We start from the raw sequence: 20437 nt of genomic DNA on the forward strand, positions 1-20437 counted from the left end.
GAAATTATCTACATCTCTGCATTGTGCTTTCTTTTATTAAAGAACTGGCTGTGTAGAATACATTATTAAAACATGTTTTTGTATTTTTCTGTTCTCCTTCATTTTCAAGAAAGGCATGTACTGTTGATCTTCCTCCAAAAAGTAGAAAAAAGTATGCCACATTTAAAGTTGTCTTTATTATTGTAGTAAATAAATATCCTCTGGCTTTAACTGGACATTTTTGTTGTATAAAACTTTATCAGAGAGAGATTAGCACGTGGAGTTTGGTGAGATTCTGTTGGTGCAGGTAAATATCAACCGCACAGTAGGTTGGGCAACATATGCAAATGACCTCGATGCCAGAAATGAGGAACCAAAATGAAACGACGTCTGACAAATGTTGGATTGACAGCCTAATGAAGAATGAAGTGAGATGTGCATGTCTAAAGTATCTAGTTACTTTGCTCACAGTAACGCTTAATCAACTATAGCCTATCGCAATCGTTCTGCAAACAGTTATCAGTGAAGAGTTGGTGAGTTTCATCGGTATTGTCATAAAGGTGATTAAATTCATACCGGAAGCGGTGAATAGCGAGCAGTAGGCTACGAATATTCGACAACCTGCTAGAACGTTACAACAGCATATTTATATAGGCTAGCTATTATCGCAATGTTAGACCAATTACTGCTATGGAAAAGTTTTAGCTGTAAATGTTTTAGGCTATCTGTTTTGTTTAGTTATTTTCTTTTATTTTTATTATTATTATTATTATTATTATTATTATTATTTTATTATGTTATTTTTTTTAGTTATTGTCAGCAACTATTTACTCCCCTACTCTTCCACACTACACGTTGACTAATGAAAACCTTGGAGAACGAAATTATTGTACCAGACAGTCCCGGTAGTCAACAAGTGACTGGTGCAACAATGTGTCCACTGTTTTGTGTCAAGTGTCATCGCTGTCAATCATTGGTCGTGACTGGCACCCGAGACGAGAGCAACTGAGTAATGATGAACTCACACTCGAGACGTGACAGGAATTGTGGATTGCCTGTGTGACTGTGAACCATTTCAATGTAATCCTAATTGCATCTCTGTAGCCTACACAGGAGACAGGACAAGTCAGCGACCCTGTAGGCTGTAGTGAAAATGGGGGACTGGAACCAGAGCATTGGGAGTTTTGGTGACAGGGCTTTAGGCAGAGTGGCAGAGATGCTGGACAACTCCACCTGCGGATGGAGACAGCTGGCCAATGTGGTGACCGAACAACCTCGATTCCGTTGCAGGTGGGAACAACAATGCCATTAACCAACATAGGTCAATACAATTTCATATTGTGTAAACTGACATTAACTGTAATAATAGTCTACTTGAAATAAGGCTTGTTAAAATGTATTTTTGAGTTATTTCTTAGAATTCAGACAGTGGTGGAAAAAGTAGCCTACTCAAATGTTTTAAAACTAAAAGTAGGCCTATCAATACTGCAATGTAGAAATACTCTGTTACAGGCAAAAGTCCGGAATTTAAATGTATTAGAATAAAGGAAAAATGTATTGGTATAAAAATTCAAATTTATAACAAATGGCCGAATTTGCCGAAATACAGGGTTGAAGTGGTTAATGTATGTTTTGCAATAAGAATTAAAATCTAAAACTAGTAGGCTAAGTTTTCAAGTAATCGTAGTCGAGTAAATTTCAATATTTGCCTCTGAGATGTAGTGGAGTAGAAGTAAAGTTGGAAATACTCAAGTAAAGTACAAATACCTCAGAATTGTTGGCTACTTAAGTACAGTACTTAAGTAATGTACTTAGTTACTTTTATCCCACTGGATTCGGAAAGGACAAGGAAAAGAAGTAAATGTTGATCACATTTTCTCCATTGATCATTTCCCCTGCAGTGAGAATGAGCTGACCAGCTGCTCTCTCCAGGTGTTGAATCCTAGTGGCAGTCCAGGACGTTACCTTCTGGCCAGGTTAGCTGACCGCTCCTGCTCTGTGGGCTTCTTACTCCACTGTTTGAAGAAGATCGACCACCAGGGGGCTGTGCAATACCTGACTACCACAGGTTGGTTGGTAACTATGTAGTAAGCACCACCATACACAACTGTGGTGCCACACCGATAACATAAATTGATGTTCATTCTGAAACATCAGATTCAATCAGCTTTCAAAGAAGGCTAATGGGCCCTAAAACCTATCACTCAAACACTAGTCACCAATGTTTTCATGAAATGTAATGTGGCTCCAGTCAGCAGAAGTTATAGCAATGATTCTCTTGTCTGTTGGAAATTTAGTACTTCATGTTTTCTGTGTGTGTGTGTGTGTGTGTGTGTGTGTGTGTGTGTGTGTGTGTGTGTGTGTGTGTGTGCGTGCGTGCGTGCGTGCGTGCGTGCGTGCGTGCGTGTGTGTGTGCGTGCGTGCGTGTGTACGTGCATGCGTGTTGTACAGTGACAGAGCAGATTCGTATCACTGTACAGCCCCAATCCCAGCAGGTTTCAGAGGGAGGCAGGGTGTTGTTGACATGTAAGGCTTGCGGTCCACTTGGGCTGAGTTACCAGTGGTTCCGAGGCAAGGAGGAGGTCAGTTACATTTTATGAAGCTGAAATGTAACATAATGAAATGAAGCACACACAAATATCAGGTCAGCTTAAAATTAACAAATAAATAGTGGGTCTAATTTCTATACCACACAGGAATTGACTTTGTCAAATAGCAAATTAACTTATCATGACATGACAATTTTGACATGTATTAATACATTTATCCAGTATAAACAGAGAAGGCCCACACATTGACAAAGAAAATATACATATATTAAGACTCTTTGAATGCAGAAATATGTTATTTATGTACAGTGAAAATGACAGTGACAAATAATGGATATGTTGTTCCTCAGTCCATCATCCACACTAATTACATGTTTGCTATCTTGGCTTTAAATAGACAACCTGCCTGACAGTGGTAGCCATTGGTAATGAGGCAGATGAAAGGCACAAGGTGCCATCACTCATGTTGTGGACAAGAATAAAAATATGTACAGCACACAACCCTTACAATAGTATGCATGGTCAACCAACCATACACTTGGAATACATCCAATATTGTCATATTATCAACCCAGAATACACAGATTAGCTTGTAGGAGAATGGTACACACATTGTATATGCTGTAATTATATTACCTGTACCTGACAACTATTGTAATCTTATGTTGCAAATTGCAGTTATCTCTTCTTTGTGTGAGTTTGAAATAAAGAGAAGTATAGACATGTTCCCCAGTCCCCACCTATGGGGAATACAATTACCTTTATTAATTAGCTTCCTCTCCACTTCTTCCTCTTCTTCATAATTTGTATAATGTTATGGTCTATATTTTGAAGGGCAACATTTTATTTTATTTTACCTTTTATTTGCCACAAACTAACCTAGTTGTCTTGGCCTATATGAATACATACAACACATATTGTGTCAATATGTATGCATATTGATGTTAGGATGGATGTAAAGATGGTTTTTGTTTGTTTTTTGTAGATATTGGGTGGCACTGGAAGTGCTTCAGAATTGGTCCTCTGCCCATTGTCCCCTTTGCACGTGGGCCACTACATCTGTAGGGTCAACTATGGAGAGCACTGCATCTTCTCACAATGGGCCCAAGTTCGCTTCCTCCACAACTCTAACACCAGTCCAGGTACTGTTCTGTGTAGAGGGAAGGATTGAAGGTGTTCTCTTCTTCATCTACTTGGTGTCTCAGTGCTGTGTCTCGTTCCAGGTTGCAGCAGCAGTCTGTTCCCTGGATCAGTGAGTGGTCTGCATGTTTCCTGTCAGCCTCAGAGCCAGACACTGTGTGAGGGGGACACTTTGTTTCTGAAGTGTTCTGTAGACGCCAACCCCCCTGCCCAGTATCAGTGGTACCACAACATGGAGCCCATGTCACAGCACAAAGAGGGCACACTCAGGGTATGTCTTCTGAGTGTTCATTTACAGTAACTCAGCATAAATGCGGCCAGCCTTAAGGGCTTTTCACACGGGGAGCAACACTACGTACTTGCTTAGATCCATGAGATCAAACTGTGTGAATCCTCATGTGAATCTGGTTCAGGTAGAAAAAGGGTTAACACATTTAAACTTTGGCAGCAGGCAGGCGTGTGAATGACAGTTTCACAGAATTGTTTGCCGCTTCCGCCTGTCAGATTGCCCACATTTCCCTATCGGGAATAGGGGTGTCAGTCGCTTCTCTTTTATGTATACTCCTTTTTTGAGAGTGCTTGATTAAACAGTCATTGTGTATTTTTTATTTTTTATTATTATTATGTATTTATTGTCATTGTGAAAGAAACTGAAAACTTGGCCAATATATACCGTAAAGAATAAATGTCTTTGCTCATATTAAAACTACAAAACACATTTATAGCTAGCAATTGATTGGTGTTTTTGTAGCCCATGCTTCATTGATGTTTTATGTGATTCATGTCTCGTAGATCCCTTGTGTGACCACGGCATCCAGAGGACAGTATAGCTGCAGGGTGTTCAACCTATACCATGAGACATGGAGTGATACCGTCCAAGTCCACATTGGTAATATATATTTAATACATACAGAATGTATCTGTATAAGTAGCATGATGCTCTTAATTTAACTTTAGTCATCTGTTTGCTCCTACCATACCAGTACCATACTTGTGTACAATGTATGTATTAAACTCCTGTACTGTTGTCGTTTTCTTTCTTTCTTTCTTTCTTTCTTTCTTTCTTTCTTTTTCTTTTCAGGCCCCAGCTCTATCAGTGATTCCTCCTGGTCAGATGTTAATCATTGCACAGGTATTCCTGGAACCATTGTTCCCCACTCCAATTCCTCTTTCTATACAGTAACATATGACCTCTTTCTGTTTGTTTGTTTGTTTGTTTGTTTGTTTATTTTCTATATGTATATTGTGTACGAACAACTTAGCTGTGATATAATGACAATATATCATGGTTTTGTAACGATAAAAATGTTGTGTGCTTTTTGTTTGTCACCCCAGCCAGGCAAGCCAGCCCTAGCCCTGCCAGGCATGAAACTACTTTTGATGGTGAGTTTTCAATAGCAAAGAAAGAAAAGAAGAACAAAATAAAGTTTAAGTATTCAGTGAGCAGTTTGCTTGATCAGTCTGTCCTTACTTCCCCTCCCCAGCCACAGACAAAGTGGCTCTCTTGATAGGCAACATGAACTATCGTTATCACACACCGCTTTGTGCACCCATGGCTGATGTCCATGAGCTGACCAACCTCCTCAGACAGCTGGACTTCAAGGTGGTGTCCCTGTTGGACCTGAACTGTCAGGAGATGCACAGTGCAGTGACAGAGTTCCTCTTACTGCTAGACAAAGGAGTTTATGGTTGGTCTCCAAACCATTTTGATTAAATCCTCAACTCGTTGAAATGTATATTTTATTCCAACATCAAATCACTTTTTCGTTGATGCTGGAATATAGTTGCATTACAATCCTTTACTATTCAGACATTTGCCTTTACTGAAATACAAAATCTGGAAAGAAGCGTTAGACCAAGCATTTTTTTACTATTTCATTCAGCTGTATTTAACACTAGATTAGAATAACTCTGATAACATTTGATTCTCAAACTAACCTTATGTTCCTTCCTCTTTGGTGTCCCTGTCAGGCTTGCTGTACTTTGGTGGCCATGGTTATGAGAACTATGGCAACAGCTTCATGGTACCTATTGATGCGCCTGCCTCCTATACATCTAAACACTGCCTCTGTGTACAGAGTGTACTTCAGCAAATGCAGGAAAAAGAAACTGGACTCAATGTGTTCCTGTTGGATATGTGTCGCAAAAGGTACTGAGAATGATGATGTTCGCAAGTTGTGAATGAAGTTACATATTCCCAACTGAATAAGGCTTTGTTGAACTAGAAATTGTGCATTCTGTTCATTTTCTCTATATTAGGAACCTAAACGATGACGTCATTACTCAATCACGGCCACTGAAAGTGACAGCCAACATAGTGTTTGGATATGCCACGTAAGTTATTGATCCTCTGAGACATTAATCCACATACAGTACTGTGCTGCATGGTAGGGAGCCAGTGAAATACTTTATCATTTACCATACCAGAAAACAACGTCTTATACACACCTGATCAGCTCAGAGACAGGTGTGTAGGCAGGGATCAGATGTATAGAATAAAATTACCCGCACACTGTCTACCCTTGCACAATAGGGACAACTTTATTTAAGCAACGTTTTGGTCAATAGACCTTCAGGCATCTCATTTACCATACACAAAGAATTATATTACACAGAGTACTTCTCTAAAACACATTACAAAAAAACAACAACAACTGGACAGTTGAAATGTCTTGTTTACTCTATCAATATGTAGGTGTGTGGATGCAGAAGCATTTGAGGAGAAAAGAGATGACCTGTCCAATGGTATCTTCATAAAGTTCCTCAAAAAGCGTCTCAGAGAGGATGAAAAGGTCACTGTCATGTTAGACAGGGTGGCTGAAGGTATGTTCTACAATGTCTATCTTTTATATTATACTATAATTCACATAATCTTTGTGCGTCTTCAATGTGTGTCTTCAATGTCCAACCGGTTGGTTTCAACTTGGCATGTGTGTCTCGAGGTGTGCAGATTGCAATTCAGATGGACAAAGTCACATCACGTTTGTGCCACTAAGCCAGTATAAGTCCCTGATTGGCTAACCTGTCTGGTCAACTTAACTGATATGCTGATACATTGTTTTTCTCTTTTACAAGACATGGGTCACTGTGAAATCATGCGAGGAAGGCAGGCTCTGGAGCTACGCAGTAATCTGTCTGAGCGACGTACACTCACTGACCGGATAAGGAGCTCTGACTGTCCCGAAGCCACATCAACACGAAACCTACAGTGGGCCATTTCACATGGTACTGTTTACCAATGCAAAATATTCAGATACTATAACCTTATTGTCTTGGTCTTTTGTTGCATTTCATTTGCATAGAGTTAAGCATGCATTGTTTGAGCACATCTATATGTCCTTTGAATTTAGTTTAAGGTCTATGATGCCGCACTGAATAAATGCACCCTTCTTCATACTAGTTCTACCCGAGAGCCGTAATCTACAGTTTGACTGTGGAGTGAAGGTTCAGCTGGGTTTTGCTGCTGAGTTCTCCAACGTCATGATCATCTACACTCGGATACTGGAGAAGCCCAAGAATATCGTGTCCTGCTCTGCTCAGCTAACAGACTTTTCTGATGTATGTTGGTTATCTGAATATGTCAACATATTTAAGACATCATCCATGATAGAATATGGTATACCTTTCTACCTTTATAAACAGGTTTATCCCCTGTAATATATAATGCTCTATAACATTTTGTAACATAAAAAAATTGAATTGTTATTTGTCGTCTCCACCAGGCCGAAGGCCTATTTTCGTCCCTGTCCGTCCGTCCATCTGTGTGTGTCTTTGTCTGTGAGCAGCTAATCTCTTGGACTGATCAGACTGATCAGCCTGATACTTTGCACTCACACTCCCTGGAGACCAATTTCTTCCCATTATAGCGTCACCTTGAGGCCAATTATTGCAAAACCATTTTTGAGCGGTGGTCACAACGCTCCTATACGTGGCCGTGTGTGGGTATGTCTGTCTCCGTGTCTGTCTGTCTGTAGCCTGCAGTAACCTTTTCTGACCACACATGTTAAGGGAGGGGCGCTGTTGTTCAGGCCAGGCCAGACCAGGCACACACACACACACACACACCCACACACACACACACACGCACACACACACACACACACACACAGGGGGGAAGGGGGGGGGGGGGGGGGGAACCACCGCTCAGTTCACACGGGTGTGATTTTTTTATATATTACTCCTACAGATTGTGTCCAAACCTCACACAATTGGGCATCTCTGTAGTCACACTCATAGTTGAGTAGGCCAAGAAAGAACCTCCACCCTCTGCCTCTTGGTGGCACTACAGCCCACTTTTAAAGTTTTGGCCAATAACTCTTAACTCTTAACCATGGCTCATACAATATTTTTCTTCCCCCTGGATGCCTTGGACTCTCACTCTCCATAGACCCCGGGCAGATTATTAATAACATGAAATGCTTTGGCAGGGTCCAGCTGTTGATCTGAAGAAGAGCAACCAGGAGAGCTTGGCTGAAGCAGGCAGTTTACTGTTTTCCTTGGTCAACCTGCCATTACCAGAGGTCCCCAGCCTCTACACTCGCCTCCACAGCCTGCAGAGACTCAAGGTTAGTCAGCCATGTCTGACCTTCTGGTCTGTGTCCATAGGTTATTTATCAAGGATAGGCACAGAAACTGAGACCTATTCCTACCAACTTGAGCATTTCCTTGAGATGTGTGACAATTTCCCCCAATCCTGGAGTCAGAAGGTACACATATTGTAGAGTATACACTGTAAAATCCTACAGGTTTACTGAAATAAACCAGGACCTTTTCACCTACAACAGCAATAGGTTAGCAGGCCTAATCATCCCACAAACCAGCGCCTTGCAGCTTGTGAGGCGCAAAGTACACTTTGTGTCGTCATCATCATACATCACTTATCTTTTTCAGTTGCTAAGGAAAACATGTTGCTTCCTATTCTCTTTATAGACAGAGCTCACGTTCACTGTTTGTCTTCACTACTGGTACACAAACATGGACGAGGAAGTCCAGGAACAACAAACCATCTCAGTCGGTAAACCCCTGGTTTCCAAACTCAACCTCCATGAACCCAGATTGCCCCGCTCCTCTTCTGCCTCTTCCTGTGACCTAAACTCCTTCAACCTTCCCGAGTCGTCTTCCTTCACTGATGGCTTTGGAACAGGCCTGCCCAATTCTGAAACGTCATCTATTGGCTCGGCTTCAACTACCTGGTCATATTATCCACAGGCTGTGAGAGAATCTGACTCCACTGCCTCCGCAACTTCATCCAGGAAATTCAACGTCCCAGAGGAGTCTGATAGTCCTGAGTTGTTTGACTCCGATGCTCCTCAACCTCTTATGGCCAGCAAAAGCTTGCCATATAGCCAAGGAGATGACAATAACTACAAGTTTACTAATGCTTTGAATTTTAATTCTTGTTAGAGGGCCGGGCCATGCTACAATGTGGCTATCGCTCAATACAACCATTTCACAGCAGACATTTCAACAGGTAAACACAGCTGATGTGTGCCAGCATGGGCAGCTCCTTCACAGTTAATTTTGTACTTTTGCTCAGAATCAGAAACACCTAAATCAATTAAACACAATGACAATGTTAATTTGTCAATAAATCAAAAGAACAAAACTCGAAATAGAAAATGAGGAAAAATAAAGGGAAAAATATTGACACAATAGTATTTGTCATATGAGCATGCAGTTCACCTTTTAAACCATTTGGCTGTTGGTTTTGTCTGTGCATCATTAATTTGTTGTAAAGTTCATTTTAAGAGCGCCTTACTTTCAAAATGTAATTGTGAAAGTTTGTTATAGTTTTACAAGATGGGTCTGTGGAGTTTCAGAAAGGAGAAGGTCATTCTTAACCATTTATTTGTTTGTAGAAATATTTATTATGTATGTTAGCCTATTGCTACAGTTTTGAGTATTGACAACTAATAAAATGTGTATTGGTACACCTAAAAAATGTCTGCGTATTCTATTGACATCCTATCCTTCATCTGTTAAGTGGGCAACTGAAACAGCCATAACCTGATATACATTGTTTGTAGATATCTGAAATTGAATGACCAAAGTGACATGCTGAATGACCCATGGATATCTGAAATGACAATTGTAGATGGGAAGAAACGTTCTACCTATCTACAATTGTCATTTCAGATGTCCATGACCATAAAGAAAGTCATTATGGATATCAGAAATGTTAATTTTGACTTGGACAAATTGAATTACAGGTATGAAAAGTCACCTTCAGGCGGCTGCTACTCGTAACTTGTAAATAGACTAAGCCCCCATGCTCCCACCCCCCCCCCCCTTTTTTCTGCCTTTGTATTTGATGTTGTGCTTTTTCTGCTTTTGAAATCGATGTTATCCTAGATAAAGTACTATGTTCTATCCGTCTGTCTTTATGAGATACAAAAAGTGTGGTTCCTGTGGAAATAAGCCGTAGTGCTTTCTAGGATCTCTAGGATCTCCTTTTAGTTGGCCTAGTACCAGTGATTTGTGCTGTCATGAAACTTTTTTTCTATTGCAAACTGCTAATAAACTCTTCAATCAATCAAACAAACAAACAGATATGGGATTACATATATATATTTTAATATATATATTTGGAAAATGGTCTAAAGTAATACATGATTGAACATTTGCCAATAAGGTCTAAACCTTCCACAAATTGCTACAAAACCTGCATGTATTTCCATTGTGGGCATAAACAAGAAGTTGAAGGACAAATGTAGGTCTGATAATGATGTACTGTGCATGCATGTTTATGCTTATTGATTCAAAAGGGTGAAATGAGGAGTTTTGAAGAATTAAAAAACACATAGGCATACAAATCTTCAAATCAAGATTTATTTAGAGATTTACAGATGAGAGATAAACGTTAAGGACATTTAAAAAGCAGTGGATGAAATGCATCCTATAATAAAGCTCTTCATACAGGCATATGGTGAAGTTATACCCAGAGCTGTGTCTAATCTGTTCTCCTGTTTGATGGACTCACAAAAGGATTCAACATAGGCCTATGTTAAGAATACATGGGAAAAATCACACCCGTGTGAACTGAGCGGTGGTCGTGGAGGCTGTGCAACAGCACTACTGGGTGGGTGCAGCGGGGTTAGTGTGCTTTACAATGCTGTCGTTTCTTCACACACTCTAATTTATTTGACCCTAAAACATTCAGTTTGTTAATAATAATAATAATACTTGACCACACATGCTGACCCACCCTTCCCCCCTGTGTGTGTGTGTGTGTGTGTGTGTGTGTGTGTGTGTGTGTGTGTGTGTGTGTGTGTGTGTGTGTGTGTGTGTGTGTGAGAACAACAGCGCCCCTCCCTTAACATGTGTGGTCAGAAAAGGTACTGCAGGCTTGAGGCTACATACACGGCCGGACGGACGCATACATACCCACACACACGGCCACGTATAGGAGACGGTGTGACCACCGCTCAAAAAGAGCTGGGTGTGGATATCCCAGAGGACATCCCACAACTCAAGAGGATGGAGGGAATTTACATGGAAGAACCAAATTCGACATTTTATCACACCCCAAATTAAAAGTAAACAAATGAAGACTCAGCAAGCATACCAAGCAACCAAATTCACCCCAATCATAAACATATTCTGGAGTAAAATTCAGCCTTTCTGGGATATCAGTTATATGTGAGGTTATATGATATAAAAAAAAACATTCATGTCTTGTTCTATACATGGGACATATGGAAGGATCCATACACCCAGGAGACCAAAGTTTAGCCAAGATCCTTCCCCCGGGTGCTGAAGTCACGTTTTGAAGGGGAACATCCTACTAAAGCCTATAGAGTTAACACAGAAATCGCAAATTTAATGCAATTTCCGAATACTAAAGTATAAAATACGGCTATCATGATCAAGAACACAAGATAGTAAAAGGCACAGCATTATAATTTACTTTACCGTTCAAAATAATGATTTGTTGGCTTTAAGTCCAGCTATTTCTGTTATAGTTTCCCCTTCTAAATTGATGTCAGCACCCGGGGGATGCTGAGAAATTTGCTGAGTTGGCGGGTCGTGAATAGGGCTAATCACCAGGAACTCTCTCAAGACTGATATTCCGGACTATCTTGGACAATATTCAGGATATGGAATAGGCTACTTAACATTCAAGCTGAAAATAAGAGAAGATCTCTATCAAAAATATGGTAAAATGGTTATTGTATAAACAAAAAAGTAGAGATCATGTGAAACAAAGACAAAGTTACAAAATAAAAGTTACATAAGAAAAAAGGAAACACATGACCTTTTAGATCGTCTATTTACATTTCCTGTTTGACGGTGAAACACAGAGGTTTAACGGTTCACCATGGTCATGCCATTTTGTGCCATACGCTGAACCAGGGCCGGAGCCTGTAGTAGGCCTACTACGGGGGGTGGGCATAAGGTGGGCAACCTTCCTGGCCGCATAGCATGGCAACGCTGCCCGGCGAAAACATTTTAGGGAGTCAAACCCCCGAAATGCATAGAAAACTATGCATATCCTATAACACACAATACAAACACAACAGGTCTTACACCTGCATCAGGCTCCTGCATAACACTAACTGTAAAGTGTAAATGGTTGGAACAAGTTCTATTCATACCATATAATTCCCCCAAAACACATAACTTTTGATTGGGTGGGCAGGATGCATAAATTGGGTGGGCTCTGTCACCATGCAGTCACAACCAGACACCACATCTAAGATACAGATTGATACTTTCACAATACATTGTTGTTTAAAACTGGAGCAATATGATATTTGTACGTGTGTGTGTGTGTGTGTGTGTGTGTGTGTGTGTGTGTGTGTGTGTGTGTGTGTGTGTGTGTGTGTGTGTGTGTGTGTGTGTGTGTGTGTGTGTGTGTGTCTGTCTGTGTGTGGCTAGTTGGCTACACACATAAATGTGATGTACATTTATTGATGAAGATCCATTTGTCTTCGTCCACATTGGGTGATGTTGGGTTTATCTACACAGCTGTATCTAAGGAAATGAAACAGTTACAGAAAATAATAGGATACTGTGTCATTAATCATGCAGTATAAAACATAGTCTATATTTCATGAACTGTGGATTCACATCTTATTCAGTTTTATCATTCATTAAGTTACATTTTTATCTCAATGCATTACTAATATCTCTGTTCAGTTGTAATTCACTCAACAAACACTTATTGATGCTACTAATACATGTTGTAATGTTTGTACAAATAGTATGGAGTGATACAGTCTAATGAAAATCTCATCCAATCTACAGTATATTTACACATTTGTGAAAACATGACAAATGCCCCTTGAGAAACTACCCCCTAGTTGTAAACATAATTCAACTGTTTCAGATAAACAATTTCCTTTTAATAACGTCACTTGTTGTGTTGACATTGATTTTGAGTGGATGCTCCATCTCTATCTACAGTATAGCCTACAGTATCTGCTATCAAAGATGAGATTACTAAGATTAAGAAGTGGAGGACCGTTCGAAGGGAAGAGCAGGATTTACATTCCAGTCCAGATCAACAATGTATTATGTCAGTGAAAATTACCCTCTCTGATTTTACAATATTCTGGCGATTAAAATACATAATACAGGCTAATAACCTCAAATGAAACTAGAACATAAACTAGAAGCAGTGCTCTTCTGAGCACAGGTCTCCACCAGGTCAGGTATACTGTAGTTATTGTGGCCTCCTGGTGGCGCTTAATGTGAAAAGGGTGCCATGTCATGGGCCAAGTCATCTTGTTCAAAATGTACCAATCCTGCAAACTTTGGAAGCCAATGTTAGCCAATTAGGATCGAATATAAAATATCGGACAGATCCGTCTTGATCACATGAGTAGGCTATAGAGATACTGTGTACTAATTTGCATGATTTCTGGATAACATCTCAAGGAATAATAGGAAAAATGTGTTTTACTTAAGTCTGCCTCCTGGTGGCGCTATGAAAGGCAGATATGAAAGAAGCAGGGAAAAGGTTTTTCCTTGGCTTCTAGAGTGCACATGAAGTTGTACACTGATCAGTGGAGTTACAGGTAAAAACACGAATCGGCCTGTTATAGCGCCACCATGAGGCTGATTTGGAATTTTTAAGTGGCATGTATTCCTCTGCCTATTGGGAATGTGCATGCACAATTTCACTAAAATCGAAAATGATTTCAGACATTTTATTCAAAACGGACCAATCCTGCAAACTTTGGAACAGTATACAAATGAAACCAAATGGACCCTTAAGCCAATCAGGATGGAATATGGAAAATCGGACAGATCCATGCCGATCACATGACTGTAGAGATAATGTGTAACGATTTGCGTGATTTCTGGACGAAATCTCTAGGAGTACTGGCAAAAGTTAGTTTTGCATAAATCTTCCATTGCATTAATATTCCACAATAACACAAAATGAAACTAGATGAACCATTGAATTTGCATTTATAAAAAGTATATACGCTACCATTTACATATTCATCAGTGTCGATGGGTCTGAAATTAAAATGCAAATATTGATCAGAAATGTAGAAAAAGTATAAACAAGGTGTAATCTACTGCTGTGTCGATGAAAAGACAGAAATTAATATTGTACTTACGTGACTGGATCTGTAAATGGAAAACAATAAGTCATAACTTAAATATTTGAGTATCATTTTATATCAGTTCCTTCTTCGTGTTTTGTATCAGTTTCTTCTACATGTTAAACTAGATTAAAATCATTCGATTGGATGTTTAAAAACTATATACGTACCATTTTCATATTCATCAGGGTCAATGGGTCTGTAATTAAAATGCAAATATTGATCAGAAATGTAGAAAAAGCTTAAACAAGGTGTATTCTACTGCTGTCATGTTGATGAATAGACAGAGATCAATATTGTACTTACGTGACATAAGCTGGATCTGTAAATTAAAAACAATAATTGGTAACTTCAATATTTGAGTATCATTTTATATCAGTTCCTTTTTCATGTTTTATATCAGTTTATTATTTATGTTTTATAGCCGATCAGTTTATTCTTCATGTTAAACTAGATTAAAATCATTTGATTGGATGTTTAAAAAGTATATACGGTACCATTTTCATATTCATCAGGGTCAATGGGTCTGTATTTAAAAGACAAATATTTATCAGAAATGAAGTATAAACAAGATGTAATCTTTCATGTTGATGAAATCAATATTGTACTTACATGACATGAGCTGGATCTGTAAATTAAAAACAATAAGTGATAACTTGGAAATTTGAACCAAATAAAAACATGCAAGTATAATTTTATATCAGTTTCTCCTTCATGTTCAAGTGTGTGAACGACATGATGTCAACACAGTAAACAAAACAAACCCCGCGGCTTAAGAGTCTTTTTGACAGTGCATGGTGGAAAAAGTACTAACATTTTTGAGTGGTGGTCAACTGCTCCTAAGAGTGACTTTGTCAGTTCCCGTCTATCTATGTTACTGTCTATGTCTGTATCATGAGCTGCAATACTGCTGGTGCCAAGTGGCGCTGTTGTGTCACACGCACACAGTCCCACCGTCACACACACACTGAGGTGCAATACTGCTGGTGACCAAGTGGCTTGGTTTGATTTTTACTAAAGTATCAATACTGCAACATAGAAATACTCATTTTATTCTAATTAATAATTAAGTAAAAATACTAAAGTATTGACATGAAAATGTACTTAAAGTACAAAAGGTAAAAGTATTCATTATGTAGAATATCCCATGTCAGGTTTTCAAATGTATACAAAATCCTTTGAAAGCATATCTACAAGCTCGTTGTGAGCTTGTAGACCAGCTGTTTTCATATGGTCAAAATGTAGGCTATATAGGCCTACTGTATATAGGGCTGAAGTGGTTAATGTATGTTTTGTTACAATAATCAAAATCTACAAAGTAACTAGCAACAAAAGTTTTCAAATAATTGTAGTGGAGTAAAAGTACAATATTTGGATCCGAGATGTAGTGGAGTAGAAGTAAAAGTATTGGAAATTGAAAATAGGCTACTCAAGTAAAGTACAAATACCTCAAAATTTTACTTACAGTACTTGAGTAATTGTACTTATTAGGCATATTAGCCGTGTAATAAACCTGACAATTTTGACGGGTGATTATGGTACCTCCATTATGTGACGGTGGAATTTTCGGTAACACTTTATATTAAGGATGCCTTTATAATGCATTATAATGCATTATAAGCTCATTTATAATGCATTATAACACGTTTATAAGGCATTATAACACTCGTTATAAATGTTTATAATCATGTATAACAGCTTATAACAGTTTATAACCACGTTTATAACGCATTATTAAGTGCTGGTTATAATGCGTTATAATGCAAAGTGGAACAGCACATTATAACTACCATAACTTACTTAGTTATAAATGCACATAGTGAAGTGCTATAATGTGTCATAATGCATTATAACCAATGTGTTTATTAAATATAATAATCACCTATAATATGCTATAGCATGACTTTGAGACCTTTAAGTAAAGTGACGACATTTATTAACGGTTATTAGCAATTGTATCATACTATAATACCTTATAGCACAACATAGTGACCTTTAAGTAAAGTGACAACATGAATTAAAGGTTATTAGCAATTGTATCATACTATAATACCTTAGAGCACAACATAGTGACCTTTAAGTAAAGTTACAACATTAATGAATGGTTATTAGCAATTGTATCCTACTATAATACCATATAGCACAACATAGTGACCTTTAAGTAAAGTGACAACATTTATTAACGGTTATTAGCAATTGTATCATACTATAATACCTTGTAGCACAACATAGTGACCTTTAAGTAAAGTGACAACATGATTTAATGGTTATTAGCAGTTGTATCATATTATCATATATTGACACTAAAATAAGACAAAGAAATTCTCAAAGACATCTTTATTTCATTTCATTCAGAGATTGGCATATCTCAAATATGGCATGTGAGGTAAACAACACTTTCTAAACTACACAAGAAAGTGTGAATACTAGAAATAGATGTAAATATTTGCTTTTACTAGCTTTACTCAGGAAAGTGTGAAACTCAAAAATTAAAAAATGACAGAAATTCAGAAATGAGAATGATATACAACAATATGCAAATGAAAATTATACCATGCATGTTGTATCACTACACAATAACATACAAAAATAGTATGAGGCCCACAAAACATTTAACCAACACAAACATAAGAGGCCTAATTAGCTGTTATATACAAAGTCTAAAACTTCACATAAAAGACCATAAGTGTGTCTACATGTCAGCATTACAACCGCTTTTAAAAATGCTAAACAACTAAAATAAAAACGAATTGTAAAATGAATTAACATACCTTATGGCTACTACAGTACATAGCAGCATGGCTACATAGCAGTTAGCATATTAACCAAACATACTGTACAGTTCACACATGAGAATTATGCACCTATGAACTATCAAACAATTGCACACTTCTATGCTAAAAAGCAGCTTACAGACAATGCCATGTGTAAACCATGAAGGACAGCATATGAAGGACAGTAGCTACATGCAGCTGTCTCTAGCAATATCTTCAGAATGAATGAGAAGCACTTGCTGTTTGCGAGGTTATCAAAATAAGATGCGTGTGCAAATACACAGAACAACCACCAGGGGGTGTCAAACGTAAACGTATAGTACAAATTTTAAGGTATACATGAGTTAACACTGATCTGTCTTGTAGAAACAGATGTGGCCTAGAACCGCCTCATGCTTACTGCTTTAAAACCAAGTCGGAAGGTTTTTCAAGTGCTCAAACATTATGAATACACAAGTTTGATTTAAATGGCAGTTTCAAATTGTATGGGCAGGAAGTTACAATAAACAATAAATCTAATCTATGAGTATTCATTAATTAAATCTTACATTTTAATGACACCTTAAATAAACAAATACCACTCAAATGCACATTTAATATGAAACTGACCGTACACAATTCGGAAAGAGAATGCTTTTGTCAATAAAAGCGTAATGTATTGACAAAAGTTTCATACTAAATGATCATTTTAGTGGTATTATTTTATTTAGATTGTTATTAGATTGTAAGATTGAAGATTTTTTTTATTGTCTCAACAAGTTTGTGCACATTTATTTTGAAACTGGCATTTCAATGAAACTTGTGTATTCATAATGTTTGAGCTCTTGAAAAAGGTCTAATGTAACCTTCCAACTTGTTTTTTTTAATTATATTTGACACCCCTTTTTTCTGTGTACTTGCAAACTTGTATCTTATTTTGATAACCTCGCAAACAGGAAGCGATCTCATTCATTCTCAAGATATTGCTGCATGTTACTGTTGTCCTTCATATGATGTCCTTCATGGTTTACACATGGTTTGTTTACACATGGCATTGTCTGTAAGCTGCTTTTTAGCATAGAAGTGTGCATTTGTTTCATAGTTCATAGGTGTATAATTCTCAAGTGTGAACTGTACAGTATGTTTGGTTAATACTGTATGCTAGCTGCTATGTAGCCAACTAGCCATGCTAACTAGGCATAAGCTAATTTAAGTTAGAGTTTGTTTTTATTTTGTTGTTTAAAAGCGGTTGTAATGCTGACATGTAGTCACACTTATGGTCTTTTATGTGAAGTTTTAGACTTTGTATATAACAGCTAATTAGGCCTCTTATGTTTGTGTTGGTTAAATGTTTTGTAGGCCTCATACTATTTTTGTATGTTATTGTGTAGTGATACAACATATCATTTTCATTTTATTTTAATGTTGTATAATGTATGTCATGAGTTTCTGTCATTTTGTAATTTTAGAGTTGCAGACTTTCCAGAGTAAAGCTAGGAAAAGCAACTGTTTACCTCTATTTCCAGTATACACACTTTGTTGTGTAGTTTGGACAGTTTTGTTTACCTCACATGCCATATTTGAGATATGCCAATGCGTGAAATAAAGATGTCTTTGATAATTTCTTTGTCTTAATATTTATTGTCACTTAACTTAAAGTAAAAGTAATGCTATAGGGTATTATACTATATACAACTGCTAATAACCATTAAATAATTCTGTCACTTTACTTAAAGGTCACTATGTTGTGCTATAAGGTATTATAGTATGATACAATTGCTAATAACCTTTAATTCATGTTGTCACTTTACTTAAAGGTCACTATGTTGTGCTATAAGGTATTATAGTAGGATACAATTGCTAATAACCATTCATTAATGTTGTCACTTTACTTAAAGGTCACTATGTTGTGCTATAAGGTATTATAGTATGATACAATTGCTAATAACCGTTAATAAATGTCGTCACTTTACTTAAAGGTCTCAAAGTCATGCTATAGCATATTATAGGTGATTATTATATTTAATAAACACATTGGTTATAATGCATTATGACACATTATAGCACTTCACTATGTGCCTTTATAACTAAGTAAGTTATGGTAGTTATAATGTGCTGTTACACTTCGCATTATAACCAGCACTTAATAATGCGTTATAAACGTGATTATAAACTGTTATAAGCTGTTATACATGATTATAAACATTTATAACGAGTGTTATAATGCCTTATAAGCGTGTTATAATGCATTATAAATGAGCTTATAATGCATTATAATGCATTATAAAGGCATCCTTAATATAAAGTGTTACCGAATTGTCCATAAAGACCGGTGACCCGTCACCGAAACTAGATTAAAATTTCATTTGATTGGATTTTTAATAGGCATATACTGTACCATTTTCATAGTCATCACGGTGACCTATGACTCCATACAGGTGTGTGTCGCCTAAAGATAAACAAAGCATTAATGTGATGCTTATAATCTTTATTTCAATCATGGTTTCAATGTAGGTAATTATTCTGCTAATTAAGAACAACAAGCACTTCCAAAAATAACATTCATTGATTGATCATCAATGGAGGAGCTTATTTGTTTAATTTGAAATTATTAATTAATTTAGATTCAAATAAAAATATATTAAGAAAAAAGAAGAAGAAAAACTTCAATCTGATTGGTTCAAAGACTGACCGTGCTGCAGCGGGCAGTAAATATTATCCTGATCCCCACTCTGGGCTACAGCTGGGCCTGGATTGGTTCCCTGAGGTCTGTTATTAAAGAAAATATATCATAAATGAAGAAAACAGGTATATTAATGACATAGTTCAATGTTGAAAATGAGTGGTACAGTATATTCCCCTTTAACAAGATGTAATCTACTGCTATGACATTGATGAATAGACAGAGTAAAACTTACCTGACACAACATGGATCTGTAAAAAAAAAGAAAGAAAGTTGTACCATAAATATTTAAGCCTTTAAATTTCTGTGTCATAATATTTAGTATTTCGAGGCGAGTTGCTGAGTGATTTTAAAGGTAGTCTAAGGCACACCCTGAGCGCACTCATATATTACTTTGCATTGGCCAGTGCGGTCAGTGCTGTATTTCCGAACGCACCCAAAATGTACTTTGACACCAGGAGCGACACAAATGAACAATATGAAAATGTGTGGTGATTTTATTTGCGTCAAAAATCAACCTTTTTTTCAGAAAATGCACGCACGCACGCACGCACGCACGCACGCACGCACGCACGCACGCACGCACGCACGCACGCACGCACGCACGCACGCACACACACACACACACACACACACACACACACACACACACACACACACACACACACACACACACACACACACACACACACACACACACACACAATGTAATGTTTCTCACCTAAACAAGTTGTGTACCTACGCAACAGGATCATACAGCAGGTCACACCCAGGAAT

General features: G+C 37.7%; 1 protein-coding gene across 1 annotated transcript; it reads left to right on the plus strand.

Annotated features, from left to right (window-relative positions):
- Positions 1-487: 487 nt before the first annotated feature.
- On the plus strand, positions 488-9071 carry malt2 (MALT paracaspase 2; the record flags this gene model as incomplete). The annotated part of the gene is made up of 17 exons (XM_080727728.1): positions 488-539; positions 1084-1269; positions 1881-2047; positions 2431-2561; positions 3514-3670; positions 3752-3939; positions 4461-4557; positions 4750-4800; positions 5004-5051; positions 5153-5356; positions 5640-5817; positions 5928-6002; positions 6364-6491; positions 6744-6893; positions 7069-7226; positions 8096-8233; positions 8598-9071. Exons 2-17 carry the CDS (start codon positions 1133-1135, stop codon positions 9069-9071), a joined length of 2481 nt encoding a protein of 826 aa, XP_080583854.1. The 5' UTR covers positions 488-539; positions 1084-1132.
- Between the last annotated feature and the right edge of the window lie 11366 nt (positions 9072-20437).

This window comes from Nannobrachium achirus (genome assembly GCF_963921795.1).
Source record: "Nannobrachium achirus genome assembly, chromosome: 1".
Lineage (NCBI taxonomy): Eukaryota > Metazoa > Chordata > Actinopteri > Myctophiformes > Myctophidae > Nannobrachium > Nannobrachium achirus.